General features: G+C 49.4%; 1 protein-coding gene across 1 annotated transcript in view; it reads left to right on the top strand.

Annotated features, from left to right (window-relative positions):
* Positions 1-4,965: 4,965 nt before the first annotated feature.
* Positions 4,966-25,932, top strand: part of Hkdc1 (hexokinase domain containing 1) — a 36,174-nt gene continuing 15,207 nt past the window's right edge. The window contains exons 1-10 of the mRNA XM_055598990.1: positions 4,966-5,109; positions 9,712-9,874; positions 16,318-16,466; positions 16,544-16,663; positions 18,431-18,526; positions 19,676-19,775; positions 20,266-20,449; positions 22,186-22,341; positions 23,307-23,540; positions 24,562-24,866. Coding sequence (XP_055454965.1) covers positions 5,047-5,109; positions 9,712-9,874; positions 16,318-16,466; positions 16,544-16,663; positions 18,431-18,526; positions 19,676-19,775; positions 20,266-20,449; positions 22,186-22,341; positions 23,307-23,540; positions 24,562-24,866 — 1,570 coding nt within the window. The 5' untranslated portion in view covers positions 4,966-5,046. The remainder of the gene's footprint in view (positions 5,110-9,711; positions 9,875-16,317; positions 16,467-16,543; positions 16,664-18,430; positions 18,527-19,675; positions 19,776-20,265; positions 20,450-22,185; positions 22,342-23,306; positions 23,541-24,561; positions 24,867-25,932) is intronic.

Here is a 25,932-nt window from a genome sequence, read left to right as displayed (position 1 = left end):
TGTACACGGCATTCGCTGCCTGTGGTAGGATTGTGGCTATGTCGCACTTTTTTTTGTTTGTTTGTTTTTTGTTTTGTTTTTTTCACAAAAAAGTAAATTCCTAAAGCTATTTAAACTACTTACTCCAACTGTTAAAATAGAGTATGTTTAAGGTTTTACTGAGTTTTCATAATGGCCTTTTCTGGGCTAGCCAGGACACTGCTGTTTAAACTCGGCATGGCATCGCATCAGTTTGGGGAATCGTTAGGCCTGTTGAGGATTGTCACTGATGGAATCTTTGGCACACACTGCTCTGTGTTACACCCACTACCAGAGATTGTTCTAGAAGCTGGAAATACACCCTGAACAAGACGGAGTACAGCTCAACAGGGCAAGGACACTTGTCTCTCTAGTGCCCTGCTGTAGCCACACTGGGCTAACCTGACTCTGAAGTGAACACACATACAGGTAGGACTAAGTGATGGGAGAGTCGTCTCTGGGAAGGGGCGCTGTTAGATGACCCATGTTCAGTGGCCAGTCTGTTGCACCAAGGTCTCCATTTGCCCTGGGTGAAAATGTATTTAACAGAAATGTAAGCGTCAGCTTAGGAGTTAGTTGAACAGACATGGTTCGGCCTTCTTCAACTCTTCACTGGGACAGAGTGGACAGTCATGCTCAGAGTTGCTGGAAGCCTAAGTGACTGGACTGATGAGTGCCAGCCTGCCCACCGCAAGCATTTCCTAAGTGAGCCTGAAGGTTTGGGCCATTCTGGCTGAGAATGGGACTCAGGTCATTCTGAGAACTAAGCCAGTTTCCTTGGCACGTGCTGGATTGAACCTGACCCCAGGGTGCCACAGCCAGACACTATGGTAGTCACTCAGCTTTTCCTAGGTGCTCCTGCTCCAGGGTGGCATTTCATTTTCCTGAGATGACGGCCTTCATCTCGGGCCTTTGTCCTCTTCCTCCCTTGCCCCTGAGTGAAGGACTGAAGTGCCTAGGAAATGTGATTCTTCAGATATCCTGCCTGGGAAGTCTAGCTTCTAGAATGTGCTTTCCTCTCTGACTTAACATGTGCAGTCTCTCTTGTCCATGTGGTCTCACAAAATTCCCATGAACTGAAGCCGACAGTGGGGCTTTAACAAATGGCAAGTTCTCCAAGCTTCTCATGGGCAGTGAAGGACAGGAGGGCTCTGTGGTTTAGCAGATGACCCTGGAGATACTTGCTACCAAGGAACCTGGGTGGATCTGTGCTTAATATGTCACCATGAGAGCAGCTTGGACTTGTTAAGGTGTGACGTGTCACCTTTTTGTGTGGGCTTGTGGTAATTTCCCCGTGTGCATTTCATCCTAATTATGATTGTGTCCTTTCTGAAACATAGCCCTGTAGTTTTTTAATGGGCTTTGAAATACCTGCCTTAGAGCCCTTTGTGGATTATTGTGGATTCCTCTGAACCTCAGCATGAGGTGTGGACTGAGGATATTGACCTCAGCTCTGTCACTAAAGATTTGGGAGACTTAAAAGAAATGTGGTTAGTACATATCTGGCTGCCATTGATAACCAGTGACTTAGTACTTTGCATATTATATCTGTGGACAACTCCACATCTGCAGCATGTCAGCTGGCCTTTTGAAAGATTACTATGTATCCACACATCATCAGACTCTTGCCCCAAACCCATTGTCAAAGTGCAGTCATTCTGTGTTTACATCAAATAAATACTTTTAGAGCTCAGCATGGTGGCACACACCTTTAATCCCAGCACCCAGGAGGAAGAGGTAGGTAGATCTCTGAGTTGAGGCCAGGCTGGTCTAAATACCAATTCCAGAGTACCAGGGCTCCATAATGAGACTATATCTCCAGAAGCAAGCATTTGTAGGATATAGTGGAAAGGCACAGCTTGCTGAGAGACCATCACAGTGTTATGCTAAGATTTTCCTATTGGAAAGCTTTAGAAATCTGGGGAGTTTTGTTTCTCTTTGTCGCCCTGGCTGTCCTGAAACTCACTCCGTAAACTAGGTTGGCCTCAAACTCAGAGACCCACCTGCATCTGTCTCCCCAGTGCTGGCATGCACCACCACCACTGGCTAGAGGTTTTATAGACATGGAACTACCACTGCTCCCTAAATGCCTGTCCATATAGGATAGACCTTGGAAGACCCTTATTTTAATTCTTTGATAAAGACCAAATTTTAAAAAATGTGTATGTTGTCTGTGTGAATGTTCGCTACTTGTGTACATGCCTGTGGAAGCCAGAAGAGAGCATGAGATCCCTTGGGGCTGGAGTTACAGGTATGTGTGGACCACCATGTGGGTGCTGAGATCTGAACTCAGGTCATCTGGAAGAGTTGTAAGTACTCTAACCACTGAGCTGTCTCTTCAGCCTAAAGACCAAATTCAAGAGGTTATTCCTAGGGGGCTGGAGAGATGGATCAGAAGCTAAGAATACTGGCTGTTCTTCCAAAGGTGCTGAGTTCGATTCCCAGCAACCACATGGTAGCTCACAACCATCTCTAAGGAGATCTGGTTCCCTTTTCTCGCATGCAGACACACATGCAAGCAGAATGTTTTATAAATATTTTTTTTTTAAAGTTATTCCTAGCATATTTAGGTAGAGTTGGAAATGGGCGTGAGTGTATAGAGAGCTTCTCTTCCTATACTGAGGTGCTGGGTCAAGAGGACAATACATATTATCTATTACAACAGTGACGACACTCACGTGTGACCTTAAGCAAAGTCCATAACAAGGAATAGTCCGTGAGAAAATGGCAAGCCAACCCAGTTATTGTATCTCAGTACTATAAAATGAAGAGTCTGTCTAGATGACGCTGGTGATCTATGATCACATGCTCTTTAGTAATCCTCAAACCTCTGATTACTCAGCTAGCTCACACCTGGACAATGCTGGTGTGCTTAGGTCAGACTGGCATGCCATATAACACAAACAGCCTTTGGTGTCCTTTGCCTCAGTGAAATTCCAAAGGCTGCCGGCCTGTCTTGGGCAGCTGGAGACTGCAGGGACCTGTGGTTATGATTGGTTTCTTTCTGCCCACTGTCCATTGTAATCTCATATGCCAGCCTGGAGCAGATGACCTCAGCTGGCACACAGGCACTTGAGATGGAATTAAGGAACTGGACCATTCCTGGGCAGGCTGCCCATGATTTGTCTGAGACCATTTCTGAGTACCAAGAGTTCTGCGTTTTGGGGGACTGAGTTGAAACTGAAGATTAACCTTTTGTTTGCTTGTGTGATAAGCAAAGGAGATAAAAGTCGTAGTTTGGGAGTAAACAGACAGCAAGGGTCGAGGTTTCTCCACCTGGGGAGGTTGTTATGTCAGTCTGTGGAAAGTATATAATCATCTAATCGTGACTAGCCTAGCCAGACTTCCGGTGCTTTCCAAAGAGACAGCTGCCCCTGCCCAGGCAATGGTCAGTCACTGCTTTGATTAATAAGGTTGTTCAGCAGAAAAGCAGGCAAAGCTGAAGCCGACCAGGATGACACAGCCTATTCAGAGGACCCCTGTACAGTGGAGACCGTAGACACAGGGGTCCCCATAGCCATCTGGTTAGCTGTTAATTTTACAGCACATTTTCTTCGTTTTTGGGAAAATAGAGTCAGGAATTTGTTTTTCAAGAAACCCCATTTCCTATGGGAAGGGTCTGTTGAAGTGTTGTCCTGTGTTTTGTTTTCCAATTAGCTGAAACTTCAACCCAGCAGGGTCTCAGTAGTTACCAAGTGAGCCCTGGGTGGATGAAGACGAGTTTGCACTGGTTACGACCTGGGCCCTGGAATCAAGTTTCTGTTTGCTTCCTGGCTGAAGGATTTACAACTGTGATTTCAAGTGAGCCATTTAGCCTTTCAGGGCCAGCTTTCTCATCTCTAAGACACGGTAATTAAGTCCTTCATCCACGGTAGTAGCTGTTAATGCTAGTCTTCCTGAATTCACTAACCAGCCAGTGACTGGGAGGAGTGCAAAGGTTGGCAAGAAAACCAGGTGTCTTCATGGCTGCATACCCTTCCCACCTGGCACTTCCAGCAAGGCCTGGTGGAATCTTTCTTTCTTTCCTTTTTTTTTTTTTTTGGCTTTTTGAAACAGGGTTTCTCTGTGGAGCTCTGGTTGTCCTGGAACTGGCTCTGCAGACCAGGCTGGTCTTGAACTCACAAAGATCCACCTGTCTCTTCCAACCGAGTGCTGGGATTAAAGGTGTACACCCAGCTGCCTCTATTCTTTCTTAATACCTCCACCACAAACAAACAACCACACACACACACACACACACACACACACACACACACACACACACACACCAGCCCCAAGTTACTCCCTGTGAAATAAAGGCTGTCTTGGCTTACCACTGTTGAGCATTGATTGCTTTTCATTAACCACAGTAGAGGGATCATCTCAGCATTTTTGGGATCTGAGACCAGTACACTGCTCAGTCTCAATTAAGATGGTGCCTCAGAATCTGGGCAGTGGTGGCACACGCCTTTAGTCCCAGCGCTTGGGAGACAGAGGCAGGTAGATCTTTGAGTTCAGGGCCAGCCTGGCATATAGAGTGAGTTCGAGGACAGACAGGGCTCCACAGAAAAACCCTGTCTCGAGAAACAAAGAAAAATCAGAACAAAATAATGGTGCCTAGAGGGCCTGGGCATCTGCAGTTCTGTTGCTTGCTGGAGAAGAGAGAGGAACCGTGGAACTAGGAGTTACTGCTTAAAGTTAGCTTTGTTTTGTGTCCTAACTTGTCACAAGATTTTTCCTGGCTGAGTGGGCTTGCAACAGAGGCCTGAGTGTGTTGCTTAGCAACAAGATTTTGTGGTGCCCGGTTCTCAAATAGTCAAGTAGCCCATCAGTCCCCAACCTCCCCCTCTGCTGGCCTGCAGCTCCCACCAGAGCCTCTGAGTGTGTGGCAGAGGGAGGGACCAGCGACAAGGGAAGTTTAATCATTGATCCGAGCAGTAAGTATTTAGTTCTAGCACCGAGCTCCCAGCCTGAACTAGAGGTGTGCAGCACTCACAGCGACTGGACGGAAATCTCTGCCTGTTCCAGGAACAACCAAACTCGGGGAACATGTTTGCGGTACACTTGATGGCGTTTTACTTCACCAAGCTGAAGGAGGATCAGATCAAGAAGGTGAGGACTTGAAGCTGAGGTGTCTGGCCCAGTCTACATTGACAGACCCAAATGACTGCCTCTCAACATCAAAAGGGATTAAGGCGCTGGGGCGGGAGGGGGGTATGTCTCTAGGGGCAGAGTGCTTGCCTAGCTTGTGTGAGGTTCTGGATTCAAGCCCCAGCATGGAAAGGAAAGAGTATTTAAGCGACTTTATTAGAAAAGATACTGGGAGCCAATACCAGTGACAGTCTCAGAGCAGAAAGGTAGCGAGTCTCCCACGTTCCTTACTGTCCCGAGTCCTGGCTTTCGGTCAGAGCCTCTTGGCAAATATGGAATATGAAAGTCTTTAGAAAACTCAAAGAACTTTGTGCCCAATTCAGGGCCATTTAGGGGTGAGGCCACAATGAAGGTGAGTCATTTGTAAAGAAGCAAGACTTTTAAAAGCATGTCTGATTATTCATGTATTTGAAATCACATAAAATAGGGACACCAAAAGAAATACATGTTTATTTTGTTATTTTGATACAGGGTCTCATTATATGGTTCACACAGGTCTCAGGCTACTGCTGCCTCATTCTCCCAGGTATCTGGGATCACAAGCCATTAGGTATGGCTGAGATGTAAATTTTAATACACATATTTTTGGTAAGCATGTGCCATTTGCCCATGACATCCTATTAATAATGGTGTGGACTTCTGGCTAATTTGTACCGGGCTGTGATTGGCTGATGAAATCAGGATTCTCTCCTGGCAGCTAAAATGAGCCCAGCCTGCTTCACTGGTTGCTGGCAACTGCAAGGAGGAGGCATGCAGCTTCTTAATGGATAACAGGAGTTCTCTGGGCAGCCAGACTCTGCCAAGGTCATCCGGGCATTAGAAGCAAAGTGAAGATGAAGCTGAAAATGGCAGATATCTCTGCTAGACCTCAAAGTGCTTTTTGAAATATGAGAGAGAAGTTTGTCCCTTGTAGTCCTCCTGCGCTGGTGGGTAAACTCCCACTGACTGCATTCCCATGAGAGCCAGGTGAGAGCCAGCAGGAGGCTGAGGAGCAGAAACCCATCACTTTAACAACTGTTTCAGCCTGTCATGTGCTGGCTGCTCTGGCTCTAAAGTCCTTGCAGCCCTGCTTCAGAACTCACTTTCTGTTTCTACCTGCTGGGCAGAGATGCTACCCCAAGCGAATCTTTGAGCCTGGAACCTTTAGGTTGCAAAGTCTGTCATTTCCTTGACTCCATGCAGTGGCGCCTTTTGCTCTAGCTGGGGCCTGTATGTCTGCCACCGCGGGGACAGGCTCCACTGATATAGTCCGGATTCTCTGGAAGAAGGGCCAGCTTTGTTCAATACTTGGGTTGAGTTCCCCCCTCACCACGGAAAGCTAGAAAGTCAGCAACCGCCAGAAGCCTCCCTAAGCAAGAGTCTAGCAGGTCCCTTGGGCTTGTGGGTAGACTGGTTTGTAGCAGGTATGAGTCACAGCTTGGAGGACATTCCTCCGCAGGTCAAATCAGCTTGTCCAAAGGCAAAGAGCATTGTCAGAATGGAATTACCACGTGTAGTGGCTCCTGCCCGACCATTTGCACACTTCCTGCCTCTGGAGTTGTCAAGGTCCTGGGACACGCTCCCTTGCAAAGATTACTCCTCAGAGCCTTACACCATGTTTGAAAAATTTCAAAATGACATTAAGAAAAAGAAGGCCTGGCATTCATTTCCAGTTCAATATATTGATGTATTTGACCTACTGATAATGCTGGGTTGGACCTGGTCATTGACCCACAGATGGTTCATTCATAAGAATGGGGCAGACTGGGCTTTCAGTATGTGTGTGTGTGATTGTGTGTATGTGTGTATTTAGATTTTAGTAAGTCAACATTGCCGAAATGTGGAGATACTGAATCTCCTCTTTAATTTCCCTCAAGCCCTCCCATGTGCGCTGTCAGCAGCTTCGCTCTGCTCTTGGTGTCGCGTTTACCATTAGTGGCGTGCACGGTGCTTCAACTCTGATTGCCTCCTGTACACACTTCCCCATCATCTTCAAGATCACTTTTCAGTGTCTTCCTTGCAGTCCATTAAGCACATGAACCCAATGGCATTTCACTTTCCTTCTTGCTGGTTGTTTGGAAACTTTCAAAGAATGTTTATTCTTTCCAACAGTTAAAATATTACTATATCAAAACAGCCATGTTCAGGTTCTCCCCTGAAACTGCTTCCTGATTTAGCTCAGCCTACAAACCAAATTCCTTCAACAACAACAACAACAAAATAACCACTACAGTGAACAGTGGCATATATTTATTATCCTCCCTTTTTGGCTAATTTTCTGAGAGTAAATTTCAGAATTGAAGTCAGTAAATCAAAGTGTGGAACCTGATAATGGTTCAATTTGTAGGATGAGACCTTTGGACTGAGTGATCTTTCTGGCCCCTCCAGGCTCCTTCCTTCTATAACTGAGAAGGCTAGAGATTTGAGGCTCCAAAGCTTGTTGTCTCTCCTATCCTTTTGGCTGGGGGTCTCTGAAGAAATGGGCTTCGGATCCTGCCACTCATGTTTTTGTGTGTGGTACATGTGTCTATCTGGGTTGAAAATGGTGCTTTTTCTTTTTGGTCCCAACGTATGTCTTACCATCTCTCCTAGCTACTGTTTTAAGAAGGTACAAAGAATAAACAAACAAAAACCCCTAATTTGACATTCTTCCATGACTCATGCTCACTGAAAGAGCACCAGTGACTCAAGATGCTAAGTGGTCCTTAGATGGCTGCTTACCTGTCACCCCTCCCCCATGACATATCTGAGAAGGCTGTCTGTTGATGTCTGGAGAAACTCTTTATGCTCAGGCTGAGCAGTAGGTTCAGGGCTCTGTCTGGGGGCTTTGGCGGGACAGTAAAGGATCCAGTTGAGTTCCCACATAGGGCATTCCATCCTCCCTCTGCCCCAATTACTTGGGTCATGTCCTTTCTACCCAGATCTTTCCATTTGTGCAAGTTTGTACCAAATGATTAGTCATCAGCAGCCGAGCAGGAAGCCCTAATGAAGCATGACCTGGTTACTTCCTAACTTCTCACACATGCTAAAAGCTCAATTGTCCTCTTTTTGTTGGTGGGCCTCTGATACTTTTCTGCACTCTCTGCTGGCTGACCCCTTCCAGGCCCCAGAATCAAGGGGCCATTTCATTATCTTGGGCCTTTTGATTGGGTCGTTCTGTCCTCTGAGGCCTAGCTGAAGAAGACTGTCACTTGCGTCCAGAACAAAGGTGGTGTAAGGTGCTTGTTGGTACAGTTCGTCTATGGGGCTTGTGGATATGCCTGTGGAGTTCATAGTCTAGTTCCATTATGCTATCAGGGCTCTGATTGTCACCTGCCTCATTCACCTATGAACTGAAATTTGGCCTTATCTGGCCACCTTAAAGGGTCGTGGATGTTTCATAGAGTGACATGTGCAAAAATACTTTGAAGAATGCAACACATGTTTTCTGACTTGAATAGTGTTCTCCTTCTGGGAGTGTGCCTGGAATCAGGCCAGCCTGGGATCTGAATGGGAAGAGATGATGCCCAGCAAATGTAACAGGCTGTTTCTTCCTGCTGATCTATAATCCATCCTCGGGAGCCTGAGAATCAGCAATTGACCGAGACATTTTATTGCCATTCTTAATGTGACATGTTACCATCAAGGAGACTGAATCATCACAGTGATTTTTATAACTTCACATATTTTGGAGCAATGCTCCTCTGCCTCAGTCCTGGTTACTTAAATGACATCTCATTTCCAATGACAATTTGAAATGATTTGTTTTGTGTTCTGAGGCTCCTGTAGTCCAGGCTGACCTTGAACTCCCTCTACAGCCAAGGATGATCCTGAGCTCCTGATCCTCCTACTCTATCTCCTATGTGCTAGAATCACAGATATGTGCCACCATGGCTTTAAAACTTAGAGTTCTAGTTAGTGAGCCTCTGTCTCAAAAATAAAACAAAACTTCATCTGAATTAGGATAACGTCACTACCTCACTTAAACTAAAACAGAAATTTAGAGAAAGATTACAATTGGAAATCAAATTTGTTTCTAAGTTTCCTAGCATCCAATAAGCAAAGAAATGTATTTAGATCTATCAGTTGGCTGGAAGAAAGCTTCCATGGTAAGTCAGGCATGGTGACACATACGTGCAATCCTGCTCAGGAGGCAGAGGCAGGAGGATAACTGGTTTCAGGTCCATATGGGCAACTTAGCAAGTTTCTAGGCTACTCTGGTCTACATGGCTGCATGATGAGACCCTCTCTCAAAAAAAAAAAAAAAAAGAGAGAGAGAGAGAGAGAGAAAAGTGCACAAACCTGAGCTTCAAGGCAGAGCTAATCCTCCCATCAGAGAGACAGTGGTGAGGCCCTGAATTGGGGAGCAGATACTCAAGCACCATCACCCCCGACTGAAGTAGGGTACCACTTCTGCCAGTCTCCCCTCTCTAGTCTCCCATTCTGTTCTCCCCCTTCCCCTGCCTTGTCCCCAGGAGTGCTCATGACAAAGCCGTCCCCAGAGTCAGGAGTGTAGCTCCTTGGTAGACCTGGGAGTTCACAGCCTCAGCTGGGAGGGCAAGCACCTGCAGCGGCCAACCCTGGCCAACCCAGCATGTGTTCCAGGTGGACAGGTTCCTGTATGACATGCGGCTCTCAGATGAGACCCTCCTGGACATCATGGCCCGGTTCCAGGCTGAGATGGAGAAAGGCCTGGGGAAGGACACTAACCCCACCGCCTCAGTGAAGATGCTGCCCACGTTTGTCAGGGCCATTCCTGATGGCTCAGGTAAGTGGGGCTCAGGCTGGCTGGGACCCCTTCCCTCCCTTCCCATACCTTAGCTGGTGAGTGCCTGTTGCTTGCCCCTGTCCCTTTCCTTCTTCCCCACATCCCTCTGCCTCAGTCCTGCTAACTGAGCACTTTTGGGGTCCACAGGCAGGAACCCTTTGATTTCTCCTCTGCCCATGGACTGTGTCCTCACTCATTCCATTTGCCTCCCTGCTGAAGAGTCCCCCACTTTTGCTCCTGTAAGTGTCACCTTAATCTTCCAGGTGGAGCCCTAGAGCAACACTGCCTCTCTCTGGGAAGTGCCCAGTGCTGGACTAGGGGCTTGTTAGGACCCTTGTCACAGTGGTGGGGACAGTCTCCAGATGCCAGGGTTTAGGCAACGCACTGTTCTGAGTGCTTACCAAACACTGGCCCCTGACACATGTTGAGTGAATGGAACGAGGCCTTCTCTCCTGGGCCTTCAGCTTCCAGGCTAGAAATAGTGAGTGGTGATAGGAAGCTTGTGGTGAAGTAATGAAGTGGCCACCCAAGGAACCCAGCTCCAGGCCCAGCTCTGTCACACCTTCGTGACTTCAGGCAGCGCTTAGCCAATTTTTTCATCTGTCAGATGAGAGAACTTGACCTGTCCATACACTCACTGGGTATCAAACCCAGGGCCTTGGCCATGCTGGACAAGTCCCTGTCACCGAGCCACATTCTCAGCTCCTGTGCATTGGGCTTCTGTTGCTGTTCTGCTCTTGGGGTTGAGCTCAGGGACTCTGAGGTAGTCCAGCCAGCCACAAATGATGGCCTCAGCAGTCTCCACTGGGACCTGGGTTCCATGTTTGTCTGAGGGTAAGATCAACCCATCTGCGACAGCTCCTAAACACGGCCCCTGGAGACTCCAGTGACATCCCCACAGATATTGTGGATTAACACAGTACAATTCTGCCATAGTTCACAAAGCCAGAAGTTTGAACTGGGCCTCACTGGGCTAAAGTGAAGTTGCCAGCAGGCCTGTATTCCTTCTGGAGACCTTGGGGGCAGTTAAGGGAAGACCATTTTCTTGCCTTTTCTAGCTTCTAGAAGCACCTACATTCCTTGCCTTGTGCCCCTTTCCATCCTCAAAGCCATCACTGTCTTCAGATCTTTCTCTGACTCTGGCCTTCTGTCTCCCTTTTCCATATCTGAAGTCCCTGTGATTACATCAGGCCTTCTGAGAAAACCCCTGCCAATCTCTCAACATAAAGGTCAGCTGATGAGCAATTCTAAATCTGCCTGCAATCTGCAACCTTGGCTCTCCCCTGCCATGTGCCCTAACACAGGAGTATGACCCAGAGATTGGGACGTGGGCCTCTGGGGCTGAGGAGGGGCATTATTTGGCCCACCACCATAGCCTAGTGCTCTCCGGAAGGAGCCATGGGCCTTCCCCCACCCCCTAGCTCTCCAATTGCAGCTCTAGCAAGCCATAAGATTAAAAAAAAAAAAGTGGTGGTTTTCTTTGAGCACATAGTGCCATTTTGGAAGGCTAAGGCTTTTCTGTCATGTGGTTCTCCCAGAATATCATGGGGTGACTGCTGCTGCTGGGTCTCTCTGGGAAGCAAGAGGCTTCCCTGGTTTCAGGGTATCAGTGCTCAGAAGCTTGGGGCATACTTAGGGGACCTTGGATTGAGTTAACAGGATTTTGGGGCCAATGCATAGGTCAAAGTAGCTTGGCTAGCGGCATGAAAGGCCCTGAGATGGCGATGGGGGAGACATCCCATCCTTTCCTGCAGGTGGGTGCTTGTGGGCAGTGCACTATCCAGATAGTGCTTCTCAGCCTCCTACTGCTCTGGCCCTTTACTACAGCACGTTCGCTGCCTCCCATACCGTTATGTTGTGGCTACTTCATAAGTGTGATTTTGCTACTGTTATGAATGATAATGTAAATACCTGTGTCCTCGACCCACAGGTCGAGAACGGCTGGCCTAGAGCCACATAGAATTTGAAGAGGTACAACCCTACTTTGATATCTGCGCCCTGCCTCTGACACTAGAGGAGTGCTTCGGGGACCGTGGTCCTTGAGAGGTCACCCAGGGCCACCTGACAGCTGACTCATAGGGTGTGTGTGGGGTGGTGAGGCGTTCCAGGGCTAAGTCCTCCTACCATGTGCTGGGTGTGGCTCCAAAGCAAGGAAAGTGGCCTTGGGTAGTCTGGTGGCTGTGGGACTGCTTCACAAAGGTTAGCGATGAGGCCCCCAAATTCTGCAGCTTCCTTCTCTTCAACCCAGGACACACACCTGGTATCACCATCTTCTGATGATCGCTTATTACGTGACACAGTGCCATGCCATTTGTGGCACCTGGCTGCCCGGGTCTGGCCTCTCTGATAATCCGATACCCTTGGCAAACCGTAGGACCAAAGTGGTCAGAACATCGTGCCAAATTGTAGGTTGTCAGTGGAAGAGCCAGGGACTTTCTGCTTCCCCCTGAAGACTGCCCCCTTACACTTCCTGAATTGAATGACAACTGACAGAGCCTCAGGAGAAAACTTTCAGTTTTGTCAATGTGTCCACACACACAGGACAACATGGAGCTCAAAAAAAGGGCTGACTGGTTGTGGCTTCAATACCATCCTCAGAGGGGAGGGGGGAGTGAGGGCTCTAGGTAGTGTCAGGGGTAGTAAATGATTTGGTAGGCATGATGTGCACGAAGGGCAGATGCAAGTATGGGATGAGGTGTCTAGGTGCTGGTGTTTGATTTTCAGTCTCGGACATTGTGGTTTGAGTTTAGTCTTTCTTAGCTGATGAGTATAGAAAGATGAGGGAATTGCCGGAAGTGCTTGATTCAGCTGGCCTGTGTGCACAGAAGCCAACGGGAAAGCCTGCCTCAGACAAGGCAGAAAGAGGGGACAACACCCCAGGTGGCCCTCCGACCCCTCCGCACGTGTGCACTGACACTCACACACACATACAAACCCTTTAACTGTCCCCAGTTCTCCATAGTTCTGTGAGCTGGCCTAGCAGTTTCGTAATTACCAACAGAACCAAAGAAACTAACCTCTCCTAATCCTTGTTTGGTAAAATCCTCCTGGGTCTGCTTACTCTCTGTAGCTCTCCTTGCTCTGAACCTGCCTGAGGTGTGACTGCTGAGCCTCAGTGGTTTCCAAGTCAGGAAGTTCACCAGGACCAAAACCCTCAGAGTGAGTGCTTTGTAGCATCTGCCTCCGTGCCAGCCACCCAGGCAGTGCAGGGGGAACACCCACCCTGTAATGGAATGACTCTTTGTTTCCATGAAGCAGATGCTCTCTTTGACCTTTGCCTCCACCATTTGGTGGGGTTCGGAATGAGTCTCAAAGCCCTGATGTGCTCTCTCAGACCAGGTTGACAGGGGCTATGGGCGGTTTCATACTATGAGATTTGAATGCACCTAGGCAATTTCTAGACACGGTTCCATACCTTCCTCTGGGGAATATGGGTCTCCAAAAATCTATGTATTTGACCTCAGGGTGCCCTTAGGAGGCACTGTACTTAGAAATGGAAAAGGAGCTGAGGTACAGGCTCCAACAGTGGCTTAGGGAGTGTTAGGTTTCAAATCTGGGACAAAAGTGGGTGCTGGCCAGCAGGTTCTCCCTGCATTCCCCAGTCCCTGTCACAGGGCCCTCCTGGTTGGCTGACCCTGCCTCCTACCCTGAGGCAGGAGGTAGCCTGCCTCCTACCCGGGGGCTGGGCTGCTCCTTCCTGTATAATCCAACCGTTTTGGTTACTCATGCCCTTTGTACCTTGGGGTAGCCTGGCTGCTGCCGCTTGGTTCTCTCTTCCCCCCTCCCTTCTCCTCTCCCTCTTCTACATGGCCCAGTTCAGGGTCATGTCCACTCTGGACTCTCCCACATGTCTATGCTAAACCTTCTCCTCCACCAAACCCAGGGGCAGTCATGTCCTTTCCTTTTTCTCTCTGTCTTTCCTTCTTTCCTTCCTTTTTTTTTTTTTTTCTTTTAATTTAGAGAAGGGAACCCAGTTTCTGAGGACCTTCCCCCTCTTGAAAGGCTGTTCTTTTTTTGTTTGTTTGCTTTGTTTTTGTGCATACTTGTGTTCGTATAGGTGCACACATGGTGTGGTGTGTGTGTGTGTGTGTGTGTGCGCGCACATGGGAGTATGGAATTCAGAGGTTGATATCAGTGACTTCCTCAATTGCTTCTCCACCTGATTTGTCTCTTATGAACCAAGTGATCACTGATTGGCTGGGCTGGATGGCCACCAAAGCCTAGGGATCCTCAGTCTTTGCCTCCCCAGTGGTGGCATTAAGGACATGCTCTACTGTGCCTGCTTTTCACTGGTGCTGGGGACCAGACTCAGGTCCTTACCCTTGGCAGCAATCACTACTAGCTGAGCCCTCCCTGAAGCCCAGAAGAGGAAGGTTGCTTTCTTAATTAATTGCTGAAAGGCCCTTCTTATCCCCCTGCCCCCAACCCCCCTCCCCAGGAAGTCATTCCTCTGGGGTTAGAGTCACACCACGTGGAAGGGATCATACCACATGGTTTCCATGAAATGACACCTTGAGTCACCAGGGAGTGAGGTGTTTGCACAGTGATAAGGGTTTGATGTGGGGACAGGGGGAGGGGCTGACACCAACTGGTTCTCAGCTTGCCACCTCCCATCCCTGCTGCAGGGCAGTTTCCTCTGGCTGGAGGCCTTTTTTAAAACCCTCAATCAGATTTGCTCTTCCCTTCCTTAAACTCTTCTCTCTGTGGCTCATCCTCACCTTCTGTGACTCAATCCCAGGCCCCCCAATCTCCCACCCTCCACCCCATCCCCTACCCCACACTTCCCCCAGCTCCCACTGCCTGCCTGACTCCCCCTTCACACTCTACTTTGTCTTACCTCTGTGGGGAACTGGAGGGCTCTCACTTTTCATGTGCAACCCGAAACCCCAACCAACATTCCAGGCATACACCCCACCCCAGTTTCCTAAACAGAGCGTATGTCCTATCTAGCACTGTACTTCTGATAAGCTCCCCAGGGTGCTCACACCCTGTCATTTTGGCCTCCTGGCACCTAACACTGATATGGAGTGGGTGCTCTGTGAATGTCTGCATGACTTTCCCGCTGGTATTACAGGAGTGCCTCTTGCTGGGGATGGATGTGATAAGTGCATGAGGATTTTGTGCCTGGATTCCTTGGCCCAGTAATAAACCTTAAACCACTCCCTTGGGCTCCTTTCAGTGCTAATCTAGGGAGATAATCGCTAGATGCTTCCACTGAAGCAACAATCCAGCTGGCTGGGTCTATAAATGATTGACATCTTGGTGAGCTGGAGGCGTGTTCAGAAATGCAGAGTTCCAGGCCCTTCCACTGACTCAGCTTCTTTGCTAGCTAGGTTCACAGACAGACATGTGTGTGACAGTTTGCACAGCCCTGTTCTGGTAAGCTTAGCCTCAGCTTTTAACTCTTGGATTTCCAGAATAGAGAAACCTCTGGGCCACAGTCCTGGCATGTGCAGGGATGGGGACTGCGAAGGAGACACCGAATCTCATCTCATGGAAATCCCAAAGCAGGGACCTCCATGAACTCAGCTTTGGGGGAACTGGGCTGGTGAGGCACTTTCTCCCTGTGCCTTCCACTTTCTCTGTCTGCTAGAGATGTTCTTTGTGTCAGAGCTCATGGTTCATTAGGTGTGATAGACTGTCAGCACCCTTGGTGTCCAGTAGTTGTGGCTGCCATTGTGTGACATCAGACACTGCTCTTTGGGTTTGCAGGCATGGGGTTTCTTTTCTGTGTGTACACCTGGCATTCACCACTCCGCAGGCACACATAGTTCTTGATAAACACTTCTCGTGTTAGCAGGTAAATGTCCCGTGCACAGCGGACGCCAACAACACTGGCAAGGGTCCTGTGTAGGTGTTATAGGGTGGGGTGTCTTCCCCAGCCCAGGCATCATTCTGTGTCTCCTTTTGCAGCATCCTTCTTGGGCCAGGCCAAGACCATCTGCTCCTGTTGGAGAGATTGTGTGCCCCTTAAATTAAGTATCTTCGGCACCCTGATATCTATCACCTGATCCCTGCTGCCCTCCTCTCTTGGAGCTTTTCCCTCTGAGGACTGGGGCTTCTCATTGCTGCATCCCTCTTTTCCTCATGCCTTTATCTGAGTTTCCCTGGTGGCTGGCATAACAGCTTTCTTCCTAGATACATTTGAGAATAGGCTCGGCTCTCAAGGCTCATTTCTCAGACCCCCCTCACAAAATGGGTTCATATGTGCTTGTCCCCAGTGAGCTTGCTCACTCTCTCCAGCATGAGGACATGGAGCAGGAGCAGGCCGGCTCAGGTTGGCACCCCAGCTCTGCCCCTTACTCTGTAGTGCAGACCCTCAAACAAGTGGGATGATGACACTCATCCATGGGTGTTGTGACGCCAGACAGCATTTGCCATGTGTCCAGCTTGTACCACAGGTGAGATCTTCACGGAATGGTGACTGTTTTTGTCTCTCACAGAAAATGGGGAATTCCTTTCCCTGGATCTTGGAGGATCCAAGTTTCGGGTCTTGAAGGTGCAAGTCTCTGAGGAGGGGAAGCAAAATGTCCAAATGGAGAGTCAGTTCTACCCAATGCCCAACGAAATCAGCTGTGGGAATGGCACAGAGGTACTGGCAGGAGGGACACGCCTGGGTATTGGCCATGAGAGGCTGTACGTAAGCCCCACCTGTGCTCTTTCCTACAGCTCTTCGACTACATAGCTGACTGCCTGGCAGATTTCATGAAGACCAAGGATCTGACGCATAAGAAGCTGCCCCTCGGCTTTACCTTCTCTTTTCCCTGCAGACAGAATAAGTTGGAGGAGGTAAGACTGGACGGTTGGATCAGCATGAAATTCTGGTCTGTTGGTCTTTCTGCTTTTTGCTAACGTGAGACAGAGGACTGGGTGACATGGGCCTTGATTCTGTGCTTACAGAGCGGAACACCTTAGGTGGGTGTCAGGAGAGCTTGCTGGGTGCTGGAGTCAGCAAACCCTAAGTACACGTCTCTAGGCTGCCAGGAGATGTGGTGCTGGCTTCAGAGTCAGAGATATCTGCCTGTCTTTGCCTCCTGGCACCTAAAAAAGGAAGACATTTCCTCTCTCTCCTGTCTGCTGAGCCTGTGCAGGCAGAAGTGGCCTGCAGTGGCCACAAGGTGGCAGCGTGGCACAGAAACATGGGTCTGAGCTCTGTGGTCTGATTGGAGCTCCTGGAGTATTTATTTTCCTGTCTCTATTTCTTCACCTATAATTTAGGGGACTAGAAGAGGGGTGTCTGGAGAGTTTGCAAGCTTGGGCTTAGCTGCTCCTAATTGGGTGGATTTGGGCAGTTCTGTGAACCTCCAAGTTCTCTTCTCACCTGAAAGACCCTGTAATTTCTTAAGATTTCAGGTGAGAAATGCCCTTTGTAGATAACTGACCACTCACTCAACTTGAGAACCATTTTTCCAAGTTGAAATTAAGTTCTCCAGGAAGTCCCTACAAGGTAACACCATGCTAGTTCTGTGTGTTTTATCCGTACTGCAATACCCCACCCCAGGGTATCGTGAGAGGAGTCGCTTCTGTATCAGTTCCCTGTGCAGCCAGAGGTGGGGGGGGGGGGAGTGAGAGAGGGGCCAGTGTGTTATACAAATGAAAAACCTGAGGTTCTGGTGTCTTGTGAATCAGAGTTCTGGCTCTTCAGAAATTGTGCTTCCTGTGCCTGAGACATAAAGGGTAAAGAGATGTTACAATTATTAAACCATTCCCCCAAGGCAACATTAAAAAAAAAATCTCCTTGTAAGATATGGAATCAACCCAAGTGTCTCTTGGCTGATTAGTACATTAAGAAAGGGCATCCATGTGCAATGGAATACTGTTCAGCCATCAAAAGGATCCAGTCTGTCATTTGTGGGAGTGTGTAGGAATATTAAACTCAGTGAAATAAGCCAGGCACAGAAGGACAAATTACATGTTTCTCACTTTCTTGCTGTTGTTGTTTTGCTTTTTTTGACACAGGGTTTCTCTGAGTATAGCCCTGGCTGTTCTGAAATTCACTCTGTAGACCAGCCTGGCTCATAGATATCTGCTTGCCTCTGTCTCCTGAGTCTCACTTGTTTTTGAAATCTAGACAAGTCTGATCACAAACAAAACAAAGCAAAGCAAAACAACCACAAAAAAACACAACAATAACAAAAACCCACAACTGAGCCGGATTGTATGGCACACGCCTTTAATCCCAGCACTTGGGGATGTAGAGGCAGGCAGATCTCTTGAGTTTGAGGCTAACCTGGTCTACAGAGTGAGTCTAGGACAGCCAAGGCTACAGAGAGAAACCTTGTCTCGGGAAAAACAAAACAAAACAAAAACCAACCCAAAACTTAAAAAACAAAACAAAAAAACTCATAACTATTTGTAGTACTTATATAGATTGCCCCAAATGAAGCCCCTTCTATACCTCCTAAAGCCATGGAATTGCACCAATCAGAAAGAAAATGAATCCAAAGGAATCAGAGTGACTGATAGAGAAGAGAGCCCATGGGACCTCAGAGCATGGGCTGTCTGCTGTGGTCCAGTCTAAACACCTCCTTACACTGACCACAACTATCCTCACAGGGCTTCCTGCTTTCGTGGACCAAGAAGTTCAAGGCCCGGGGAGTCCAGGACACAGATGTGGTAGACCGCCTAGCCAAAGCCATAAAGAAGCACGAGGTGAGAGGCTCACCTTGGTGTGGAACCTCTTTGTGCTGCACCTGTCTAGAAGGAGAACTGGGTGGAGGTGGGTGGGAGGCCCCTTTGTGTCAGGGTTGAGCACAGTTTAGGCAGGTCTTCTGGAGACACAGAGACACACCACCTTTTACTTCCTGCTTCCCCAGTCACCACACACTCAGGAGGACTTGAGCTGTGGCTGTGGTTAAGCTCCACCTTGGACTAGAATATAGTGATGGCAAAGCATATGCACAAGCCTTTGGGCAATTTCTTGTTCTCTCACCCAATCACCCAAATAATCCCTCAACCCCCCAACCACCCAACCACCCAACCATCCATTCAACCACCCACCAACATACCCACACACCCACACACCCAACCTACCAAACAACCACCCACCCACTCAACCAACCAACCAATCAACCAACCAACCAACCAACCAACCAACCAACCAACCAACCAACCAACACATACACAGATACCAAAGAACACTCTTTCTGGTCTAGCTCTCTAGTCCACTTTCTTTACCTACTTTTTTGCTGATATCTTAAAATTATTTGTATAGTGTCAAAAGCAAGAGAGAGAGAGAGAATCCCAAACAAAACACTTAAAACCTAAACTATTCCAGTTACTGGCTGAGCTGGTGACTGAGCCTCTAGAACGGTGGCAAGTGTGCTACTCAGAACTATGATCCTCAGTCCCAAAGGAATGTTTTGATGTGTCGCCTTCCAGGTCTTTCTTCTCACTTTGAAACAATCCTCCAGACCCGAGGGAACCTTGGTGTTATGATTAGAGTTGACCAGACAGAGGAGGAAACCCATGTAGGAAAGATGGCCATGCCTGCTGGCTGGCAGGGCCCTGGGGGACAGGACTGACATATTTTTTCTTAGAAATACCATGTTTTTCCAGGACAGACATGTTTTCCACTGGGTCCTCCAGAGGTAGATCCAGGGGCTGTCCCTATGGTCCCCCTTTTACAGAAGCCATTCCCCTCAGTGCAGAAGCCAAGCTCCCCCTCCTCCCCTAGACCCAAATCCTGACAAAATCTGTTTCGTGCAGGCAGTGTCTAGTGATGGTCACTGTGTTTTTGGGGGGGAGAGGGGCAAGTGCAGCTTCCCACCACTGATCCCCTTGAGGCCTCGTGTTCATCAGGACCTGGATGTGGACATCCTGGCCTTGGTTAATGACACTGTGGGGACCATGATGACTTGTGCTTATGATGATCCCAACTGTGAAGTCGGTGTAATCATTGGTAACTCAATGGGCTTGGCTTTTTGGAGGTGGGGGAGGGGGCTAGTTTGGGGCTGAGTTTGAGTAAATTCTAAATAAACATGAGGGTCTCTGCCCATGCTGCAAAGCAACACAGGGAGATGGGAAACCTCCCACCTCTATCACCCTCCTCCCCATCCCTCCACCTCCCACCTCTATCACCCTCCTCCCCATCCCTCCACCTCCCACCTCTATCACCCTCCTCCCCATCCCTCCATCTCCCACCTCTATCACCCTCCTCTCCATCCCTCCACCTTCCATCCATTCCATCCATGTGTGGGCTCCACATGTGGGCCTCACCTGCGGGCCTCATTCCCCATGAGCTCAGGCTGGCCAGAGCCAGCAGGGCAGAGTGAGGCCCTGTGTGCAGTTTCAGTCCTCGGGGTAGCTGAGTACTTAGTACTCAGTAAGTACCCCAGGCTTACCCAGCCAGGCTCCCTTTCCTCTGAGTGTTCTCTCTGTTTGCTTCCCAGGAACGGGCACCAATGCGTGCTACATGGAGGACATGAACAACATTGACCTGGTGGAAGGTGATGAGGGGCGGATGTGCATCAACACAGAGTGGGGAGGCTTCGGGGACGATGGTGCTTTGGAGGACATCCGCACAGAGTTCGACAGGGAGCTGGACCTCGGCTCGCTCAACCCCGGGAAGCAACTGTGAGTGCCCTCGTCACCAAGCAGCCATCAGCACGGGCAGTCCCTGCTCACTCAGCCCTCTCTGGACCTGGGAGGGGTTCTAGTTGTGACTAGTCAGCCCCCACAGTGAGTCTGTCCCGTCAGCGTCAGTCCTCACGCAGTCCACAGTTCTGCACTATGCGTGTGCATTCAAGGCTCTGCCGTAAGGCTGTGGACCAAAGGCCATGCTTCCGCCCTCCTGGGGTATGTGGGTGAACGGGCACAGAGGAATGCCAGGAACAAGAAGCACAGGACCCGGCCTGAGGATTGCTGAGTGTGCTCCCTCCCCAGCCACCCCGCATCCCCAGGGACCTCATCTCCCAGCAGCCAGTGCATCTGCTGTCTGCTGTTCAGCCGCACCTTGTTTGGAGCTCCAGCCATGGCCTGCAGACCAGCTCCTCCGGCACCTGGTGCAGCTCTTTGCTGTGTGCTGAGCTTACTCAAGGCTCTCGACACAACCCGCTTTGCTGGCCTTCCACGTGCAGTGCCTTAAGCACCTTTTGCAAATCATTGCGTTTGCCCTGGCTATGCCGACCCCTGCACATACCGATTTCCTTGTGACTATGAGCTGGTACCAGCCAAGGCAGCAGACTCAGCAGACTGTCATTTTCATTATCTCTGCTTCACTCAGAAGAAATCCCACTCTCTTGATCAAACCTGAATTTCTTTTGCTTGCTTTCTGTTTCTTCAATGTTCTAAGATGATTCTTTTTTATTAGTTTGTGTGTGTGTGTGTGTGTGTCTGTGTGTGTAGATATGTGGGCACACACATGTGGGCACACACGTGTGCAGGTGTGAACGCAGGTGTCCACGGAGGCCACAGAATGGCGTTGGAGCTGTCTGATGTTGGGCTGGGAACTGAGGGCCTTGGGACCTTAACCGCTGAGCCATCTCTCCAGCCCCAGTGATCTAGAGTTTTCCTGTTGCAATGTGTAAGTCTGCTTACGAAGCAGATAGTTCTGGATTCTGTATTTTACTGCATTTGCACACTGAATAGTCAATTACTGTGTAGCCTGGGAAACAAGTAGCAGTTGTCTGGTGGAGAGCCTCAGAGTAGAGGTGAGGGCCGCCTCCTGGGCTCTTCCATCCATGTCATGGTGGGCCTTCTTTGGGTTCTCCAAGCCTCATGTCAGTCAGTATCCTGTTACTGTAACAAATGCCCAAGCTAGGCAGCTTGAGAAGGCTCACCTGGCTCACAGTTCTGGAGGCTCTAGTCCGTGACCAGCAGGCCCATTGCTTCTGGACCTGCGGCCAGCAGCATGTTATGGTAGAAGTGTGTGGTAGAGGAAGCCATTTACCTCATGGCTGGGTGTGACACAGAGAGGAGAAGAGGGTGGGGTCCCACTCTCCTCTTCAAGGACATGGCCATACGGTGGGTGAACATTTTCGGGGCCACCTCATACAGGTCCCACTGCTCCCCCACAGTGCCATATGGTCTGCGGAGCCTTGACAAATCGCCCTTCAGGGGGCACTCCAGACTGAAATCTCAGCATCAGGTTCTCTGAGTCAGAAGCTCAATGTGGGGGTTAGAAGCACCTGAGTCTCTGTTCTGGTTGTCAGGCGGTGGTCGAGTGAGCTTAGGAGAAGAGTAGAATGCTGCAACATTGTGTTTCCTCATGGCTGAAGCAGGAATGGCTCCCCCATGGCCAGAGCATTTGGGAACTCATGCTGACACTTAGTCTGAGGTGTCGTTTCCACTGACCCATTTGTCCATTGCAGGTTTGAGAAGATGATCAGTGGCCTGTACATGGGGGAGCTGGTCAGGATCATCTTACTGAAGATGGCTAAAGTTGGCCTCCTGTTTGGGGGTGCAAAATCCTCTGCTCTCCACACAAAGGGCAAGATTGAAACACAGCATGTCGCTGCCATTGAGAAGTAAGCTGCTGGGTGTCCCTCCTGCCTTGCCTCTGTGGAGGGCTGGGGTTAGTGGCCACAGAACTGTGTATTACTGGGTGATGGAGCGGCAATAGGAATCAGACCTTCCTCCTTCAGAAGGAATTTCAGCCTTGGGCTTGGCTTCAAGACACGCTAGAAATCGCCACTGTGGCTCAGTGTCTCACTCTTGTGGGTTTCATTAGCTAGGGACTGTGCTGTCAGAAAGCCACCTTCTTTCCATGTTTTTATGCCTTCTTTTCTTCTTGAATAGTGACTTGTAATATTTTGGGGAGGGGGGAAGAGGTATCAGGTCAAGTCCTGAATACTTATCCCAAATTGCCCATTTGCATACAGTTTTACTCATGTTATGACACACTTACACTCTATATAGCGTGGAGTCTTAGAGCCCTGCTGTAGCCTGAGTCTTTTCCATGGGCTCCTGGTGTGGCTGCCTTTAGATCTGGTGATTTAAGCCTTTATACTCAAAGCGCTGCAATGGTGAGCTGACTGATGAAGGAGCTTAGCTCAGTCGGGTCAGAAACCTACTCTGTGGAATCCTTAGCACCACCCTTGCAGTCAGTCTAGGGTGTGGCAGGGATGGAACCCGAGTGACAGTAGAAAGTGCGGTGCTTAAAAGCATGGGCTCTGAGATCTAACTGCCGGAGTTCAAGCTGAGGTTCTAGCACTTGGAGCTTTGGGAGTGGGGGTAGGTCACTGACCCTCTGTCTCAGTTGCCTCACCTCTCCCTGTCTCCTACTAACAGTACTTCCCTCAGGATTCCTGTGAGGACTGGATGGCTTGACTTGCGGCTTACTTAGTAATTGGTAGCTGCTCTTTTCAGCACTGACGTTATTGACTACATTGTGTTATGATGAGACAGTGTACACAGTCCTGAAAGCACATGTCCCAAGAGGGTGCCCACAGCATGGAGAAGTGTAGGCCTCTCACTCCTGTCCCCTGGCTAGGAATAAAGAAGGCCTGGCCAATACAAGAGAGATCCTGGTGGATTTGGGCCTGGACCCCTCTGAGTCAGACTGCATTGCTGTCCAGCATGTCTGCACCGTGGTCTCTTTCCGCTCGGCCAATCTCTGTGCGGCTGCTCTGGCCGCCATCCTGACACGCCTCCGAGAGAACAAGAAGCTGGCCCGGCTCCGAACCACAGTGGGCATGGATGGGACGCTCTACAAAACACACCCTCAGTAAGTGCCACCCACCAGCCTGAATCTCCCTTAGAGCTGAACCCTCGTGCTCCCTCAGGTCTGTGGTGCATATCTGGGCAGCTGGGATCAGCTCCCTCTTAACAGTTACTAAGATTTCCAGGGAAGACTGAGCAGAGCCTACATTTGCACAGCTGGCTGGCAGTTTGGGGGAATCACTCTTGAAGAGAGGGGCCCTTAGCTAGATATGGTGGTGCGTCCCAGTAATGGCAGAACTCAGAAGGGCTGACCAGCAGCAGGTTCTCTAGAGTGTACACAGGATAGAGCAATGGAGACCTCCACTGTAAGGAGGCAGGAAGAGAGCAAGCTCAAGGCTGGCCGGGGCTCTGCAGCAAGACTTAGTTAAAAAAAAAAAAAAAAAAGCCTGTTAAAGCAGTTGCCTAAAATTGCCTAATTAGAAAGGCCACCTGTTTGTCTGTCTGTCTACTTTCTATCTATCTACATATGCATCCATCAGTGTCCATTCTTTCATGTCTCGTGTGTCCATGTACCCACATGCCCATCTACCTGTCTCCCTACCTTTCTAGCCATCTTTCTCTCCATCATCTAGATATCCGTGTAGCATGGTGAGAGTGGAGAGTCAGAAATACCTGGTCATGATGGAGGGTATTAGTGATGGTAGAGGTTGCCAGACCCTTCTAGGAAGACATGGGGAAGTGAAGCTTCCTCAGGAGGATTCACGGTGAAAGACCCTTTAGCTGGTGGAGGCTACATTGGAAGCTAGGAATGTACACCTAGAAAGAGATGCGCAGGCAAACCCTTCCCCTATGGACAGAGGTGACATCAGCCATCGCACTGTTCCATCACGCATATGCCCTTTGGGTTGGAGCATCAGCACTTCCCTGGGCGTCTGGAATGCCCTTCCTACTGCCCTGGTTGTCATTGCTCATCCCCACAGTCCAGCAAGCAGGGCCTCTAGTTTGCCCACCAGCCCTGTGTCTCTTCCCATTACCAGACCCAGATCTAGGATTGCTTAGTGTTTGACTGTCACCTCTACCTTCAGGTACCCCAAACGCCTGCACAAGGTGGTGAGGAGACTGGTCCCAAACTGTGACGTCCGCTTCCTCCTGTCGGAGAGTGGCAGCACCAAGGGGGCCGCTATGGTGACCGCAGTGGCCTCTCGGGTGCAGGCCCAGCGTAAGCAGATTGACAAGGTGCTGGCTTTGTTCCAGTTGACCCGGGAGCAGCTCATGGGAGTGCGGGACAAGATGCGGGCTGAACTGGAGTACGGGCTGAAGAAAAAGACTCATGCTCTGGCTACTGTGAAGATGCTTCCCACCTATGTCTATGGGATGCCCGATGGCACGGGTAGGTTGGCACAGGCACCTGCTCTATAGGGCTAAGCAAGGCTCCCAGCTACACTCTGCAAATGCAGTGAGTGTTAATGTTGGATGAGGAGAGGGGGCAGTCAGTAGAGGGTAGTTCTGAAGGTGTGTGTGTGTGTGTGTGTGTGTGTGTGTGTGTATGTGTGCATATATGTGTGTGTCTATGTGAGGGTGTGTATATGTTTGTGTGTGCATGTGTGTGAGTGTATCTGTGTCTGTCTGTGTGTATGCGTGTATTGTGTATGTATGTTTATGTGTGTATGTGTGTATGTATATGTGTGCGTGCATGCACGTATGTGTGTGTGTTCTAGGTGCAGGTGAGGACAGAAATGGGCCTCTTTCTGTGAGCCAGCAGCTGTTCCTGTGCTGCCCTGGGCCTCCCTCTGGGCACTGGGGCTTGTGTGAGCCTTCAGGGCTTCCTCTGGCTGACGCTTTTCTGGCTTTTGGGTTATTGCCTTGCTCCTGCCTGTTTTCTGCCCTGACTCTTCCACCTCTTGATTCTCTCTGCTCAGCTCAGGGAAACCACTGAGCGTGGAGTCAGTTCTCTGAGCTGCCTTGCCTCTGTGACTCTCAGCGGCCTCTTGGGAACAATGGCCTTTGCTAACTGCCTTTGTGGCACAGCACACACGTGGAAGTCAGAGGACAACTGTGGGAGTTGGTTTTCTCCTTTCACCTGAGGCTCAGACTCAGGTTGTTAGGCCTGGTGGCAAGTGCCTTTACCTGCTGAGCCATCTTGTTGGCCCATGCTCATGCCTTACAATTTGCTTTGGATTCTGTTATTTCATCTTCAAACCACTTTGCCTGTTACTGGAAGAGGGACTAGTCCGCTTTCATGGATGCCACAGGCTCACAAGCTCCTGAGGGACGCACACTTTGAATCTCTTAGGAACAGTGATTTATCTAGAGCCCAAGTCCTTTGAGATTAGGGGAAGACTGAGAACAGTAAACTAATCGAGCCATTTCTTTCTGCTTTCAATCACTTTGCTTCTGTCCCTGTCCCTCAAATCTCCATGAAGTAGCAACTGCATGTTAGGCTCTGTTTTAGGCCA

The sequence above is a fragment of the Psammomys obesus genome, unplaced genomic scaffold (assembly GCF_907164565.1).
Source record: "Psammomys obesus unplaced genomic scaffold, mPsaObe1.curated_primary_1811, whole genome shotgun sequence".
Taxonomy (NCBI): domain Eukaryota; kingdom Metazoa; phylum Chordata; class Mammalia; order Rodentia; family Muridae; genus Psammomys; species Psammomys obesus.
Note: the sequence above shows the minus strand (reverse complement) of the source record. Positions and strands in the feature narration are given on the sequence as shown.